The 15,928-nt window shown below is 36.1% G+C and overlaps 2 protein-coding genes across 2 annotated transcripts; both read right to left on the reverse strand.

Moving 5' to 3' along the window:
- Positions 1-2,028: 2,028 nt before the first annotated feature.
- Positions 2,029-9,411, reverse strand: phkg1a (phosphorylase kinase, gamma 1a (muscle)). Its single transcript, XM_052576151.1, has 10 exons — positions 9,251-9,411; positions 8,080-8,195; positions 7,031-7,209; positions 6,854-6,908; positions 4,754-4,819; positions 4,130-4,293; positions 3,498-3,588; positions 3,220-3,373; positions 2,978-3,103; positions 2,029-2,555 (listed from the first exon to the last, which is right to left on the reverse strand). Exons 2-10 carry the CDS (start codon positions 8,160-8,162, stop codon positions 2,289-2,291), a joined length of 1,185 nt encoding a protein of 394 aa, XP_052432111.1. The 5' UTR covers positions 8,163-8,195; positions 9,251-9,411; the 3' UTR covers positions 2,029-2,288.
- A 1,535-nt stretch (positions 9,412-10,946) lies between these two features.
- On the reverse strand, positions 10,947-15,679 carry chchd2 (coiled-coil-helix-coiled-coil-helix domain containing 2). The gene is made up of 4 exons (XM_052576208.1): positions 15,488-15,679; positions 14,417-14,672; positions 13,072-13,225; positions 10,947-11,263 (listed from the first exon to the last, which is right to left on the reverse strand). Exons 1-4 carry the CDS (start codon positions 15,532-15,534, stop codon positions 11,253-11,255), a joined length of 468 nt encoding a protein of 155 aa, XP_052432168.1. The 5' UTR covers positions 15,535-15,679; the 3' UTR covers positions 10,947-11,252.
- Positions 15,680-15,928: the final 249 nt, after the last annotated feature.

A 15,928-nucleotide genomic window follows, 5' to 3' on the forward strand; every position in this document is an offset into this window, starting at 1 on the left:
TGCTGTCATAAAAATTTTTAGATCTTAGCCCTGCTACTTTAAACTGTTTGATCACATTCTAGGGTTACTATTGTGCATTAAAAGAAAAACTTATGCAACATTGATAGGAACACTGAGATAAATAAATAAATAAATAAATAAATAAAAGATACATCCATCACCGCATTTCAAAATTGTTAATTTTGTCAAAAATAACATCAAATGCTTCATTAAAACATCATTATTGTAAATGTTAATTTAGTACAATGGTTTTTCATATTTTATTGTCATTTTCATTAGCAACTGCAGTTGGATTTATATTGTAAACTTAAGTTCACTGTTATCCCAGCGGTCACTACTGTGACCATCAACATGTTTACACATTCTATGACCACACTCAACAAAACTGAATATATGTGAATGGATATATTAATACTAGACACCCTAAAGATCATGTGTACCAAAACTCATTATCATATATTTATGTTAAGACACTTTACTAGGCTTTAGTGTTAGAGCCATCATCTTCTCAAGGAGATAAACAGGAAATAAGCTACTCTGGTCATGTGACAGTTTGCACTTATCACGTGAAACTGCACACGTTTAATTGAGGCCCTTTATTTTTTCATGCTTGCAGAAAGTACACTGAAAAATCAGTCATTAAGGTGTTTAGAGCTTTATAAATGAAAACCTTTTTTATGGGCGTGGGATTAAATGGGATAATTAAACTACTTTCATTACTTTCACGAACCACATAAGTTGCATATCCCCATAAAATTCTTCTAAAATGTTATTAACAATATATTTCTGTCTCATCATTAGACAAAGATCCGCACTGAATCAGCCAGAAGTAAGGCTATTACAACACTGAGTGGTTTTGTAGCTATCATTTCTGTTATACCAATATAAAATTACATTCCATTATGTATTTTATCAAAATAAATCTTACAAGTTCATAAGAAAATGTCTCATTCTCAAAAAAGATTTTCTACAGTTTATATCAGGATCAGAGTGATGTAATCAGAGTAATTCTTTACTCTGGCATGACAATAGTCAATGTAACGGCAATATTTCCATCCAATGAATGTAAGCTTTTTCATATTCCACTGGTGACTTCATGAGCCTGCCTGTGCAAGTTGTGAAATCTGATGAAAATAAATCTAGGAATTATTGAATTATCGAAAGTAACTAACTAACTAGCTGTTTTTTGGATAATAACTGTAATATTATTACTGAAAGCTTATTAGTACTAGTTACTGCAAAAAGTAAGATTATTACTGCAACTAGTTACTAGATACTGCCTATCAATATTCAGGACCATGTCACTGATGCTCTCTGGTCATTGAGCCCCTGTCCCTGTAATAGCCAATGGTAAAGTGTCTGGTGCTTTCGGTCATTTATGGATGTAAAAATACTGTGTAATCCAGGTCAAAAACTGTAAAAAAAATTTGAATAGGTTTTGAATAGGGATGATTTTTCAGGAACTGTGCTCATAGTAGTTTGAAGGCGAGTGTGGTCACATGATTCAGCCAGAGTACATTTACCACCATTTAGTTTTCCCAAGGAGCAGGTTTGGTGTGTACTCGAGGAGCTACTCGTCCTGTATCTTTGGACACTCTGTCCACAACCCGCTGACCTTCACGCTGGCCGGAGAAACACATGTCTGGAGCGTCACTGTGCAGCCCTGGGTTTTATCCCTTGGATAATAATAACCCACCGATGTGGAGAAACACATGGACAGCCTGGACCTCGGTTAAGGCTAGAACACATCAATACAGCGTCATTTTTGTCACTCTGTACAACAATAATTGCTGTTTTTGCATTACTATAAGGGTAGGTTCAGGGTTGGGGTATAGACGGTAATAAAACACAATCTAATAGGAATTTAGTTTATTGTTAGCTTCCGGTTTTAGCTGTTTCCCTTCTAGCTACAACCCTTGACCTTTTGACCTAACCAGGTCAAACACGAATGAGCCAGTTCAGAGCACCTGCAAACTCAGGCACTTAGGTTCAGATATGACAACATGGTGTTAAAAAAAAAAAAAGATATTTTATACTTTTGTTTTGTTTTAATATTTCCAATAATTTATCATATATTAGAATAAATAAACACGACCTGAATTATCATGAGAACTTCAGGTGTCCAGGTTCAGTGCAGTTTCAGTAACAGCATTTAAAAGTTGGAACAATTTATGCAACTGAAAGTGTAGATTTGCTCTCATATCGCTGTCACGCAGCATGAGGTATTAACTATTTCTTGAACATACTATCCTCTACAGTTTTCAGTAGTGTGCTTTACATATATGACATTACATCATTCGGAGAGATGAATCTTCTGTTTCCGCTGCTAGAGAAAGCAAGATAGCTTTTGGACTGTTCTCAAACAGGGCAGCTCTGTTCTGCGTCTGGCCCTTCTTCACCCAGTGTCCATAAATCTTGAACGCACAGGCATCGATGAGCTTGCGGATAGGCTTTACTGCATAGGGGTCGCTCTTGATCACTTCTTTGGTAACTGGCTTGGCACGGCGATAATTGCAGTAAATGCGCATTGCTGCCAAAACTGTCAAGCAGATCACCTGAAAAACACAAGTGTTTGCAATAAACCTAGAGGGGTTTACATTGGGACGATTCTGTATTTGTCATCTTTTTCTGTCAAATTCTTAAATGTGGTAAAATAATACAATACAAGTCAACTGAATCGACACTATTGTCTGTTTTCAACCAAATTAAGTCAACGTTAGCTAAATCTACTGCTGCAGAAACAAACGTACTTAAAAAGCTTACTTTTAAAAACTACAACTGGTTGTTTTAAAAAGAGAGGCATTGAATCATTCATTCAACCAATTCATTCAAAATAGCAATCCAGAACAATCCAAGTAACTGGTTTTATCGATAGATCATTGAATCATTCGCTCGGACGATTCATTCAAAAATGATGATTTCCTCTGGTTTGTTTATTGGTAATAAATACATATTATTCTCAGTTATATAGACCCACCTTGAACTTCCTGTAGGGGCTGAAATGTCGCACCTCTGCGACCACATACTGCTGGAAGAAAGGGTGGTTTAAGGCATCTTTGGCAGAGTAACGTGCCTCAGGATTCACCACCAACAACCTGGAGATCTGAGAGAGTTCGCAGGGCAGGTTAGCCGATCTTTTGTAGGCTTTATTCATTGGCTGCTAAAGTTTAACAAGTGTATTGCACTACTCTGATCATCCCAGATCTGCTACAGACGCACCAGGTCTTTGACGGTGTCTGAACGGTCGTCCCACTCCGGAGAGGTGAACTGGTAGCTTCCCGCCAGGATCATGCGCAGCATTAGCATCTGCTTCCTGTGCCAGAAAGGAGGAGAACCTGCAAGAAGGGTGTACATGATCACCCCTGCGCTCCAGCTGAAAAACACAAGAACCGGTGCCATTTCTCAATCCAGCACTACTTACAAGTAGAATTTACATCGGTTGGTCGTCAAGACTGAGCTCTTATAAGTCTATTTCTAAAATATGAGGGTGTACTCACAGATCAACGGCGGTCCCGTAACCCTGGTGGTGAGGATCCATTGAGCATTCGATAATCTCTGGGGCTAGATAGCCTGGGGTCCCACATACCTCTATGTATGACAACACAATATCAAAGGAGGCTCTAATGAAACACACGTTTATTTGGCTGTTATATGATGCATGCTCATTCTATGTCTCTGGAATCATAACGTGTAGTATGTTATGTAATGAGACTATGGCTTTATTGAATTCACCCTTTTACAGTCTTACGGTAAAGTGTATTAAAATCTCTCTTATCGGTTAGCCATGTTCTTGGAACAGCAGCAGCTACTCTGTTCCTGGTTAAAGGTCAGAGGGCACAGCAAATAGCAAATAGCTTCTCCAGTTCCATGTGTAACATCTCATGTAAGGATAACATGAAACCCGAATCCAAGAGCTGCACAAACCTGACAACTACTGGTCAGAAAATACAAATCGCATCTGACCTCAGTTCTTCAATTCAGGGGCCTGTGACTGATGTCAATATTGGGACTATTTTACAATTACACACGCATGCACAACAAAAAAAATACATTTTATTTTTGAAATATCATCAAGAAAAAAAAATACTGAAAAAAACTCATGACACACACGTTAAGAAAAGTTTCTTACCGTTAAGTTTTTGTCCTGGTGCAATCTGCACAGCAAAGCCAAAATCAGTGAGTTTGATGTTCATATTGTCATCTAGAAGGATGTTTTCTGGCTTCAGATCTCTGTGCACGATGTTTTGAGAGTGAAGGAACTGAACCACCTCGAACAGTGACCGCATAATCTTCCTGCAAAATGAAACAAGTACACTGAACTGTGGTCATATTTCATCCTAAAATCAATACAAAAAACAAGACATCACTCCGTGTTGATGAGACATTAGTGCAGGAGTTCATTACGACTCGCCCAGGAACAGCACAGAAGTTCTGAGAAATCAAGATGAATAAAATCTGTTTTATTCATTGCACCAAGTTATCGATCGCATCTGTCATCCGGCATCATCTGGAGTATTCAGAAAGCACACAGATATTTTTGGGGATTTCTATTCTGTATTTCACGTCGCATTTTTATTTATCTTGATTCCTCAAAACGGTGTACTTGAGTGTGCGATGACAAAAAAGATGAGAGTGACTATAATTCAGAAAAGGCTTATTTTTTTCTTTTTTTTTTTTTTTTATACTTTTGATTTTGTGATGAAATATGACCCGCACATGTCCTGGAGAGATTTGATGAAATTATTACACTAACCTTGTCTCTTTTTCACTGAGTGTAACCTTCTCGGTCAGGTAATCAAAAAGCTCTCCTTTCTTCATCCTGGGAGAAAAAGATTTATTGCATTTAACTCTGTTTAAAAATGTATTAGAATTAAATGTTAATGTCATATTAATAATAAAAAAAAGATAAACACACATATAATATAAAGTTACTAAACTCAGCAAAAAAAAAACCCATCCCTTTTTGAGGAAATTGTTTTCTCAATATATTTTGGAAGCCTGTTTCTGCCACTAAATAAAAAATAAAACAAGGTCATTTTTATCTCACAATTCGGACCTTTTTTATAAGAGAAAAAAGAAAATCAGAATTGCGAGAAATAAACTCACAACTGTGAGAAAAAACTCAGAATTGCGACTTTTTTCTCAAAACGTTTTTTTTTCCCTCACAACTGCAAGTTTATATCTCAAATTATTATCTCACACAATTGAAAGATGTGAACTCTTAATTCTGAGAAAAAAAAGTCAGAATTGTGAAATAAAAAGTCGCAATTACCTTGTTTTATTTTTTATTCAGTGGCAGAAACGGGCTTCCATACATACCAGACCAGTGTATAAACAATAATTTTCATGCTTGTTCGATGAACCACAAACAATTATTGCACCTGTGGAACAGACTTTAAGACACTCACAGTTTACAGGTGGCAGGGAATCAAGGTTTTAATAACTTAGGAATTAAGAGTTAAAAGTAATAAAGAGATGTTTCAATTGATTCTGTAACAACCAGACGAAAAAAGTGCAGTCCATGAGGAAGAGATGCACTCGCTTTGAGTCATTATCCAATTACTGCTTAATAAATACCTGTAAAAGTCTAGGTTTGTTTAACTTTTTATGTTAATTCAAATGTTTACACGTTAAAGGTCCCGTTCTTCGTTAACCCATGTTTTAAACTTTAGTTAGTGTGTAATGTTGTTGTTAGAGTATAAATAATATCTGTCAAATTCTAAAGCTCAAAGTTCAATGCCAAGAGAGATATTTGATTTAACAGAATTCGCCTACAAAAAACGACCGTTTGGACTACAGCCCTCTAGTTCCTGCAGTAATGACGTCACTAAAACAGTTTCTTGACTAACCTCCGCCCACATGAATACACAAAAAAGGGGCGTGGTCTTATTGCTCTCCGACGGAGAAGAAGGAAGAACTGCGTTTGTGTTCGACATGTCGTCGAAACGCTGTTATTTTCATCTCTGAGTCCAATCATCTTTGTTTGGGCTTCCCAGGGACGCTGTACTTGGAGATTAATGGTTACAATTTATGTTTAACTCGGTTCCCGAAAATTATAATCCACATGTAAACTATGTGCTGCACATTTTGCTGAGGACAGCTTGCTGAGGACAACTTTCTCAATCTCATTCAGTTTAATGCCGGATTCGCAAAAAACTGCATGAAAGATGGAGCAGTTCCCTCTTTGTCTGGAGAAGGTGCTGTTTATGGACCACAACCGGTAAGTGTATTTTATTATTTAAGTTGGTGCGTTTAACAGTTTCTGTAACTTATTACACAAAGAGCAATGCTGTAGTTTTGTTAACTAGATGTTAGGGCTGTGCAAAAAAATCGAATGCGATTTTCATGTGCACCTCGTCAGTAAAGGCATTCTGTGATTAGAAGAACATCTCCAGCACGTACAGATCAGGATTGTCAGGTTTTCAAAACAAATCCCGCCCACTTGCTTCTCAAAACTACTCCAAAACTAATCCAATAGTTTTGCGTTTCAGGAGGGCAGCGTGTGCTCAGCTGCTGTCGAATCACAACACAGGAACCGCTGGCCCAATCAGAACTCGTTACGTATTTCTGAAGGAGGGACTTTATAGAACAAGGAAGTCATCAGCCCGTTTTTATGACAGTGAAAACAGCGGTGTACAGATAGGTGAATTGTGTGAAAAACACTGTTTTTTTACACGCGAAACATGAACACATGTTATATTGCACACTGTAAACACAATTAAAAAAAAAGCACAAAAAACAGGACCTTTAAGAAATTAGCTGGAAGTAAAAGCAGCTGAATATGAGAGAGGTTTCTTATTTTTGCTGAGTTTGTACTGCATGCTGGCATTTGGTATAAACGAACTCTACTTACAAGTCGAACACTAAGAAGAAGAAAGCTTTGGTTTCAAAGGAATCCTTCAGCTGAACTGGAGAGGCAAGAAACGTTTTCGAATCATTAGAGTTCATTATATCATGAAATAAAATATACATTCTTAACAAGATACTGTTACATTTTGCAATTTAAAGCTGCTACTTTATGGATACTCACTGATATTTTCTTGTCCACACACCTTCTTGAGGATGTCTACCTCTTTTATTGTGGCATTTCTGATCTCCTCGATCTCCTCAGGGCTCATCTTATCTGATGGCGTGATGTCTATGATCTTGACTGCATATTCCTGAGTGCTGCGCTTGTGGATGCAGCGTCGAACCACGCTGCTCACCCCTCTGCAACACAAGCCTCATCAGCTACACAACTACTACTCTCCATAACCAAACACATATCATATCATATGTCTTCTGAAGAAAAGATGTAAAGAATATAACATTGTACAGTATATAATGCATACAGAATCAGTTATGAATCCTAAATGAATAATGTGTTTTAGGTCAAATGAAACCCCTGCACTAATGCCTTCCTGTTATTAAGTAACTTTTATGGAATTACTATTATTCAACATTTGCAATTATAAGTACATTTTAGTTTTCAACTCTGGAACCACAAGCCCTTGAGTCAAAATTATATTTCTCTTTGTTTAGCCCTATGATAATTCATCATTAATTCACAATGTTTACGGCATTCTAAATTCTACATTTAAATTATACATTTAGATTACTCATAAATATTATAAATATGCATGAATATGCATTTTACAAATATTATTTAGATGTAATGACAATTGGAAAGTAAAATTGTCATTTTGTCACAACTGATTTTTTTTTTTTTGGAGATAAAAAAGGTACAGGCAAACAAAACCGGTCCAAACCAAACCTGATTAGTTTCAGTAATTTGACAAAACTTTGAACCAATATACAATTTTTTTTTTTTAAATGCTCACAATTTTTTTATTATTACTATTGATTATTATTTATCCCAAAACACTTTCAACAAACATCCATCTTAGTCATATTTCAAACCAAAATCAAAAGATTTTTTTTTTAACATTTTGGAAATATTTAGAAATATATATATATATATATATATATATATATAATATATTATAATATATATAATAAAATATTACATAAATTTGGATGAAATATGACCTGAAATTTTTTTGGTCTTCACTAAAACCTTATTGCACAATCTGACAATACCTTCCAAGGATCTCCTTTGGATCATACTTCTCATAGAAGTCCTGTGCTCCGGCCCAGTCAGGAATTTCATCTTCTTTGGTCATTATTATAGACTCGCCTGGAAGAAAACTGGGCTCCTGCAAACATCAGCTTCATGTTTACATGTTTACATCATCAGACATGCATGTTTACATCTGTTACACGCAGAATAAATGATAAGAAGTTCATTATAAAATAATCACAACATCTAAGAACATATTGATATTGGTTATAATTAGTGCTTTCAAATGATTAATCATGATTAAATACATCCAAAATGAAGGTTTTTGCTTACATAATATATGTGTGTATATTTATTATGTATATATAAATACACTCATATACAGAAAATATTTACATGTATTTAAATGTATATATTTATATAATTTATATTACATATAAATATATTTAATATACAAATACAACGTATTTTTATTAAATATAAAAATGAAATATATACATGCGTGTGTATATTCATAAATACATAATAAAATATACACAGTACACACATATATTATGTAAACAAAAACCCTTATTTTAGATCTGATTAATCGTTTGACAGCACTAGTTATAATATAATCAAATAATACAACCGTTACAATTATTAATAACACAAATAGTAATAATACAAGCTTTAACAATATTATAATAAAACAAATCAAGTCTTTTCATAGATGGAATTACCAGGGGGCTTTGAAATATTACTAAATAATAACCACATTCGTATGATACTGCTGTGGCACATGTCCATAAACAATGTAGGTAACTGTGTGTTTTTCTACACCATGCATTACCATTTCTGTCAGACAGCAAGCAGTTTCGGCCCAGAACCGGCCCACATGAAATCCATAGTACTTTTAGAGTACCATTGCTACATACTAGTGTACAGTGATCTTATCCGGCTTCATAATTAGTAAGGGTCAGAAACACGATCGTGTATTATGTTTCTGTTGCTTAATTTATTTTACCGTTTTTATTTGTAGCGTTCTGCGTTGGCAAAACACACTGAAGTACTCTGGTCATATGTGCTCGCTATGTTTATACACAGTACAGAAGCAGCAGCTCTGCATCAGTCTGTGCTGCAGCATCATGGACGGCGATCACACACGAGCGGATTACTATCAGCAACTCACAGCGACTAGATTCGACATACCTGTTAGAATCGCTATTAGTCCTCCTGTTGAAGTCAGCGGTCAGCCTTTCTTCAGTCATATACCGCGAGAGATACAGCACGACGGCTCTGCTGCCTTCAACAACACAGCGCCCATAAGGCAACTGAATGTCAAGCTCCAAAAATAAAAAAGCCGTATTAAAGGCAGGACAGTCCCATATCGTATTACCACTTACGGCTATGCACTCTAATAATAACGAAATCAGTTCACACTTACATTTCTGTAGCAATTAATTATATAAAACAATAATTTATTCACAACAGATATTTTGTATTATTATTTAAAGGTGTCATATGATGTTGCTAAAAAGAGCATTATTTTGTGTATTTGGTGAAATGAAATGTGTTTATGCGGTTTAAGGTTGAATAAAAACGCATTATATTCCACATACTGTACATTATTGTTTCTCCTCTGTGTCCCGCCTTCTGAAACGCGTTGAGTTTTACTAAGCTCATCGTCTGAAAAGCGAGGTGAGCTGTGATTGGCCAGCTATCCAGTGCGTTGTGATTGGCCGAATACCTTAAGCCTGTGACGGAAATGTTACTCCCCTTAACATATTGTGATGCCCTGCCTGGCCTGAGCGATAAGACATAAACATTAAACCCCATTGGAAGGCCAAACTAAGTAGTTTGTTTTCTCAATGAAACCGCGTCACACATGGCCTTGAGTGAGTGAAGGCCGGAGGCGGTGAGCGTGATTTCACCAAGTACAACATCCTTGTTGATCCTGCAGCAACATTCCAATCAACCAATCAGAATTGAAATACAACTTTTAAGAAAATATGTTTTAGGCTTCTAATCAGGGTTAGGTGCTTCTACACTCTTGTTAATCAGCTATATTTCACCACGAGTTTAGCAATAAATTATGGGTAGGTTAGGTTTAGGGATTGGGTCTATATTTTTGGACAATGATGTTGATCCAGGATCATCAGAAGATGTTGATCCAGGAACATGTCTTACTTGGCCTAGAGTGAGCCGCGGCCTTGGGTGAGCAGAGGCGGGCGGCAGCTTCGAAGAAGGAGCTTGCAGCAACCACATGTGACGACCGCGGACTGGACTCTGCTTCGTCCATGGTGAAAGCCGCTTCGGCGATCATCAGTGCAAAATGTTGATGTATTTCCTCAGCGACCAGCTCAGATCAGCTCCAGGCATGATGAAGCAAATATTGTCCTCTTTTGGAAAGCCAAAGTAGTTTCGCTTTCAGTGAAACACACAGTATCTATACGACAAAGCAACAGCAGAAGCAACAATACTACAACAAGAATAAAAGGTATGCCATCGTGAACATCTGGGCTGTGTTATGCAAATCATCCCACATAGTGATGTAGAGATGTGGGGGCGTGTTAGAACGAGCCGTTTAAGGGGGTGTGGTTGACTCTTAACCTTTATAAAGAAAACCTCTTTGGTTTTGAGACTTTAGTCTTTGCAACTTTACAGATCTTCTTTATAAACCAAGAGCTTGTAACACTCCAAAGAGAAAGGACAGATTTAAATCACATCATATGACCCCTTTAAATGTTGCCTACAAACATATATGGGAGATGATTTAACATCTAAACTTATTACAGAAGCTGAGATGACTGTAGTGTCAGCTAACTGCATGAATGACTATATTAAGGCATTAGTTATGCTATACTTGAATAAACTCTGTGGGTAAAAATTACAGCAAACAGCAATGGAATGTTTCTGATCCTTTTATTCACTATTCAAGACCACATCATTTGAATTAAACTTGTTTTAATAACATCACAAATTCTCCTGCAGAGAAATACACATTGTGATCTCTTCTACAGTCACTCAAGCAAAAAAGAAAAATCACCAGATATATAAATACTATGCATCACAGATGTTACACAGCATTTCTTCTTTTATTTTTGACATAGGTCCTAATATCTGATTGAGATGAATTTTTTAGAGGAATCATTTTCCAGAAGCAAGCAGACGGTGAATGGCTATGGTCGTGTTCGTGTCTCCGATCCAAACCTTATGACAGTCCTGTAGGAGGAGGTGGGGAAAAAAAGAAATCAATCTTTTAATTACTTTAGAACAATACAACCCATATCCATGATCAACATGATCAACAAAACTGTGTCGCATACACCATATATTGCAACAAGAGAAAATATAAAGAATGAATAAATAGAATGGTTCACGATAAACGGAAAATCATTTACTCACCCTAACGTCATTCGCAAACCGTAAGACTTTCATTCATGTTCAGAACACAAATGAAGATATTGTGAATGACATCAGAGACATTTCTGTCTCTCCATCGACAGTTCAGAAAGTCCTACAGGCTTGGAGTGACATGATGGTGAGTAAATGATGAATTCTGGGTGAAATATCCCAGAAATCATCTGATTTTATTATCTGATTTCATGGACTTAAACCCTATTCAGACGGGACTAGTTTTCTAAACTACGTTTGACTTTCGATTCTTACCACCTGATGTCTGAGATTTTCATGTACCAATTCGGACGGGACTAACATCTCTGTGTTTATTACAGAGGTGGGACGGTCTGTTTTGTGCATCTGGGCGTCAAAGAGATCACGGGCTCTGTATGCATGCATTGCGTATAGTCATTCGGATTCATTACCATTAGTATTATTCCACAATATATACTAAGTGGCTAGTATAGCAAAACCATGTTAATGTGTTTCTTTAGTTTAACTCGTTTTCCTTTTTTTTTTGTAGTAGTAGGCTAAACCCATGTTTCATTTTCATGAAGGTACATCTGTATTTAAAACATTATGTAACTGAGTGCATATATGAACGTGAGTAATCTTACCTGTTGCTGATATTACAATAGCCAGTATTAACAGTTTACGTGATCTGGCTCTTGATTTTATTTTTATTATTATTATTATTATTATTATTTCTATGCCTGGAAGTAAATATATTAAACATGCATCTACGTAAGAGCATCTACGGTAATTCACGTTGGCCAAAACACATGAGGAAATCAATTTGGATTCATCTGATTTAAAAAACTACCAGCCAATTTCAAAACTGTCTTTCCTGTCAAAAACTCTGGAGAGGGTTGTCTTTCAACAGTTTTCTATTAATTTAAATAGAAATGGTTCTTTTGATAAGTTCCAATTTTTCTCGAAGTGTCTAATGATCTGTTTTTGCCTGTTGATTTGGGAAAGCATGCAATTTTTCACTTGATTTGACAGCTGCATTTGATACTATAACACATAACATACTGATGGAGGACTTAAGAATGCGAGCTAGGATCCAAGGTATTGCTCTTAACTGGTTTAATTCATATCTCTCTAGGAGAACTTATTCTGTCGAATAAGGAAATTTCACATCCTCTTCTGCTCAAATGAAGTATGGTGTTCCACAAGGATCAATACTGGGTCCAGCCTTATTTTCTATTTACATGCTTCCTTTGGCTGATATCTGTCAGAAACATAATGTATATCATCATCCTTATTGTCGATACACAGCTTTATCTGTCTATAAAAATGGGGGATAATTCGGCCTTACAATCTCTTTTTGCACGTTTTAATGATATTAAGGAGTGGACTGAAGACTGAAGTGATAGTGTTTGGCCCTCCGAGCTCTTAATTTAAAGACTTATCTCTTCTCTCTTGCATTTGATTGTAATTAATTCTATGTAATTTTGTGATCGTTTCAGAGTTTTTAGATTGTATGTCTTATGTTTGATATGTAAAGCACTTTTCCCAACGTCTGTTGTTTTTAAATGTGCTATATAAATAAATAGACTAGACTAATGAACTAGACTTAATTATAAAATTTTGCGAACTGGTGCCACTAACAACATCTGTGTACATACCACTGGAGAATTTGCATTGTTTCAGTACTTCGCTGAAGCCCTCACAGAGTTTGAGGTCGCTCTGTGTCTGAGCGCATTCAATGAACTGCTTCAGCTCATAAGCACAGGGACCCTGCTGCTGCTGCTGGTACATGGGCTGAGCCTGGTAGGGCTCCTGTGGGAAGGTTTAGGATAAAGAAGCATTTTAGGATTCTATTTTTATGTGAATGTAGAAATCCTAAAACCATTTAGCAAGATCAACCAGATTTAAAAGATGATTAAATAAAGGAATTTAAAAAAAATATTTTGAGAGACTGTACTAAGAAGTGCTTAAATGTATGGAATGTGCATTTGTTGTGTTCTTCCGTTCTTAGAAGTATATTTGGTATTTTACGGTGTCCTTGTTGCAAATTACATGTGCTTACTTTATTGATGACAAAAAATTAAACATTATTAAATGCAACTAACCCCAAACCAAACCCTCATTCTAACCCTAAGCAAATAGTAAGTACATGTGGCTAGCTAATATTACTTATTATTTACATTTATAATTACACTGTAACAAAGACACCATAAAATAAAGCAGTTCCTTACAATTTTACTGTATACTTTAAACTGTACTTAAGGAAAATTAAATAATCTTAACGAAATAAAAAGACACTTAAGTGTGAAGAGAGACTAACACACTTTAAAAAGTGCACTTTGTAAAAAACATACAATTTGCATTACACTCATTTGGATTTGTTGACCAACGTTCTTACTTAGCCACATGTAAGGTACTTGATCATAATTTAAAGTAATGTTATAACTTTTTCAGTTCATATATTTTAAGTGTACTACACTTCAAATATATTTAGATACATGAAATACAGTTGAAGTCAAGAGTTTAAATACAGCTTGCAGAATCAGCAAAATGTTCATTATTTTACCAAAATAAGAGGGATCACACAAAATGCATGTTATTGTTTATTTAGTACTGACCTGAATAAGATATTTCACATAAAATATGTTTACATATTTTACATTGTCCACAATACTGTGTCATATTGTGTTGTTACTTGATTGATCCACAGCTGTGTTTTTTTGTTTAATAATAATTGTTCATGAGTCTCTTGTTTGTCTTGAACAGTTAAACTGCCTGCTGTTCTTCAGAAAAATCCTTCAGGTCCAACAAATTCTTTAGTTTTATAGCATTTTTGTGCATTTGAACCCTTTCCAACAATGACTGTGTGATTTTGAGATCCATTTTTCACACTGAGGACAACCAAGGGACTCGTATCGTGTAATGACATATGAAGAAGTACCTAAATCCTACTGGGAGAGCTGAGTGTAACTATTCAAACGGGTAGTTTGGATTCGAGTTTACCTGATAGGTGACATCAGGCCTGGCAGCCTCTGAGTTTCCACCTCCGCTGAAGCCGCCGGTCATGGCGTGACCTATAGTGTGTCCGACAGCAGAGCCGACCGCGACGCCCGCCGCGGTGGACGCCATCTGAGCGAACATCCCCGGCTGACGGGGTGCAGCAGCAGGAGCGCCCACCGCCGATGGTGGAGGAGGAGCGGGAGCTGGGGCGTAGGAGCGAGGGGGAGGAGCTCGAGCCATTGGTGGAGGGGACGAGTAACTAGAGTGAAAACACACCATCATCTACCTGTACAGGAAGAGCTCCTAATACAAGGTTCACACACTAATCAATTTCCATGACAGATTTTGGTTATCATCAGTATTTGATTCCATTGTTCTTATATGGTTGCTAGGGTGTTCTAGGTGGCTGGTATAAAGGATGAAATAGTGACTGATACACAGTGCATATGGGAAATTTATGGATTTTCAATATATATATAGGTCAGTAGATGTTGTACATTTATTTCTCAACAATTAATAAATATTTACTGATGTCTGTTAATTTCCAAATTTTATTTTTATTTTAGACATTTTTTTCTTCTCATCTCATGTTCAATATTAATGTTTAAAACCCTGAATAATTCTTCGTATTTACCCAAAGCCTGGAGGTTTTAAGAATAGGAAATTTAAACAAAAATAATTTAATACACTTTTAAATAATTCTAGAATTATATAACCATTGCACTTTCATAACAGTGCATGTCTACGAAAAACAGGAAAGAAACATTTCAGAGCAGAGAATAATTAGAAATGTTATAGATTATATTAGATTAGATATTGTAAACAAATATTTTCCAAAGCGCCTCGTTCATACACACTCGTGTTCATATTAAATGCAAGCCATGTGTGTCCTCTGCAATCACCATCACTATTGTAATAATAATATGCTTAAAGAGACACTAAGAGAGTCTTGTGAAGCTGTAGCTGTCAGTGATGGTAAAGAAGTTTAAACCCGATGTAAACTGCTGGTTAAGTACTGACGCATGACTAGCACTGACACATGTAACGTTAGTTAGCTAATGATAACCCGCTCACCTTGGAGGACTCATCCTCGAAGTTCTGCTTCGGCTTCCTCTTGGCATGATGTTTTTATATGACTAATTCCAGAAAAAGTTCCGAGATTTGCAAAGAAATTCTGTTGTTTTAATCTCACTGTAACGGCGTAAGTGCGCTACTGACCTTCGCAATTCACACTGTACTTAGAATCCGGGAACTTTCCAGTGTATTACATCATAACGTTTGACATCCGCTCATGCGCGTGCTGTACTTCCGGAATATGCCGCAACAAAGTGAAACGGTGGTGTTTACGTTTATCTTCAATTAAATTAAAATTGCCATTACTATTCTATTTTAATACTAATTGTATAGTTTGTGTAAGAAATTTTCAAAGGTGAATTGCAAAATGTGTCGATAGTGTTTTGTTCGTATTTTATTTGCTCATAATTACGTAACGTTACAATGCATATGATACATAAT

This window comes from Carassius gibelio, chromosome B15 (genome assembly GCF_023724105.1).
Source record: "Carassius gibelio isolate Cgi1373 ecotype wild population from Czech Republic chromosome B15, carGib1.2-hapl.c, whole genome shotgun sequence".
Classification (NCBI taxonomy): Eukaryota; Metazoa; Chordata; class Actinopteri; order Cypriniformes; family Cyprinidae; genus Carassius; species Carassius gibelio.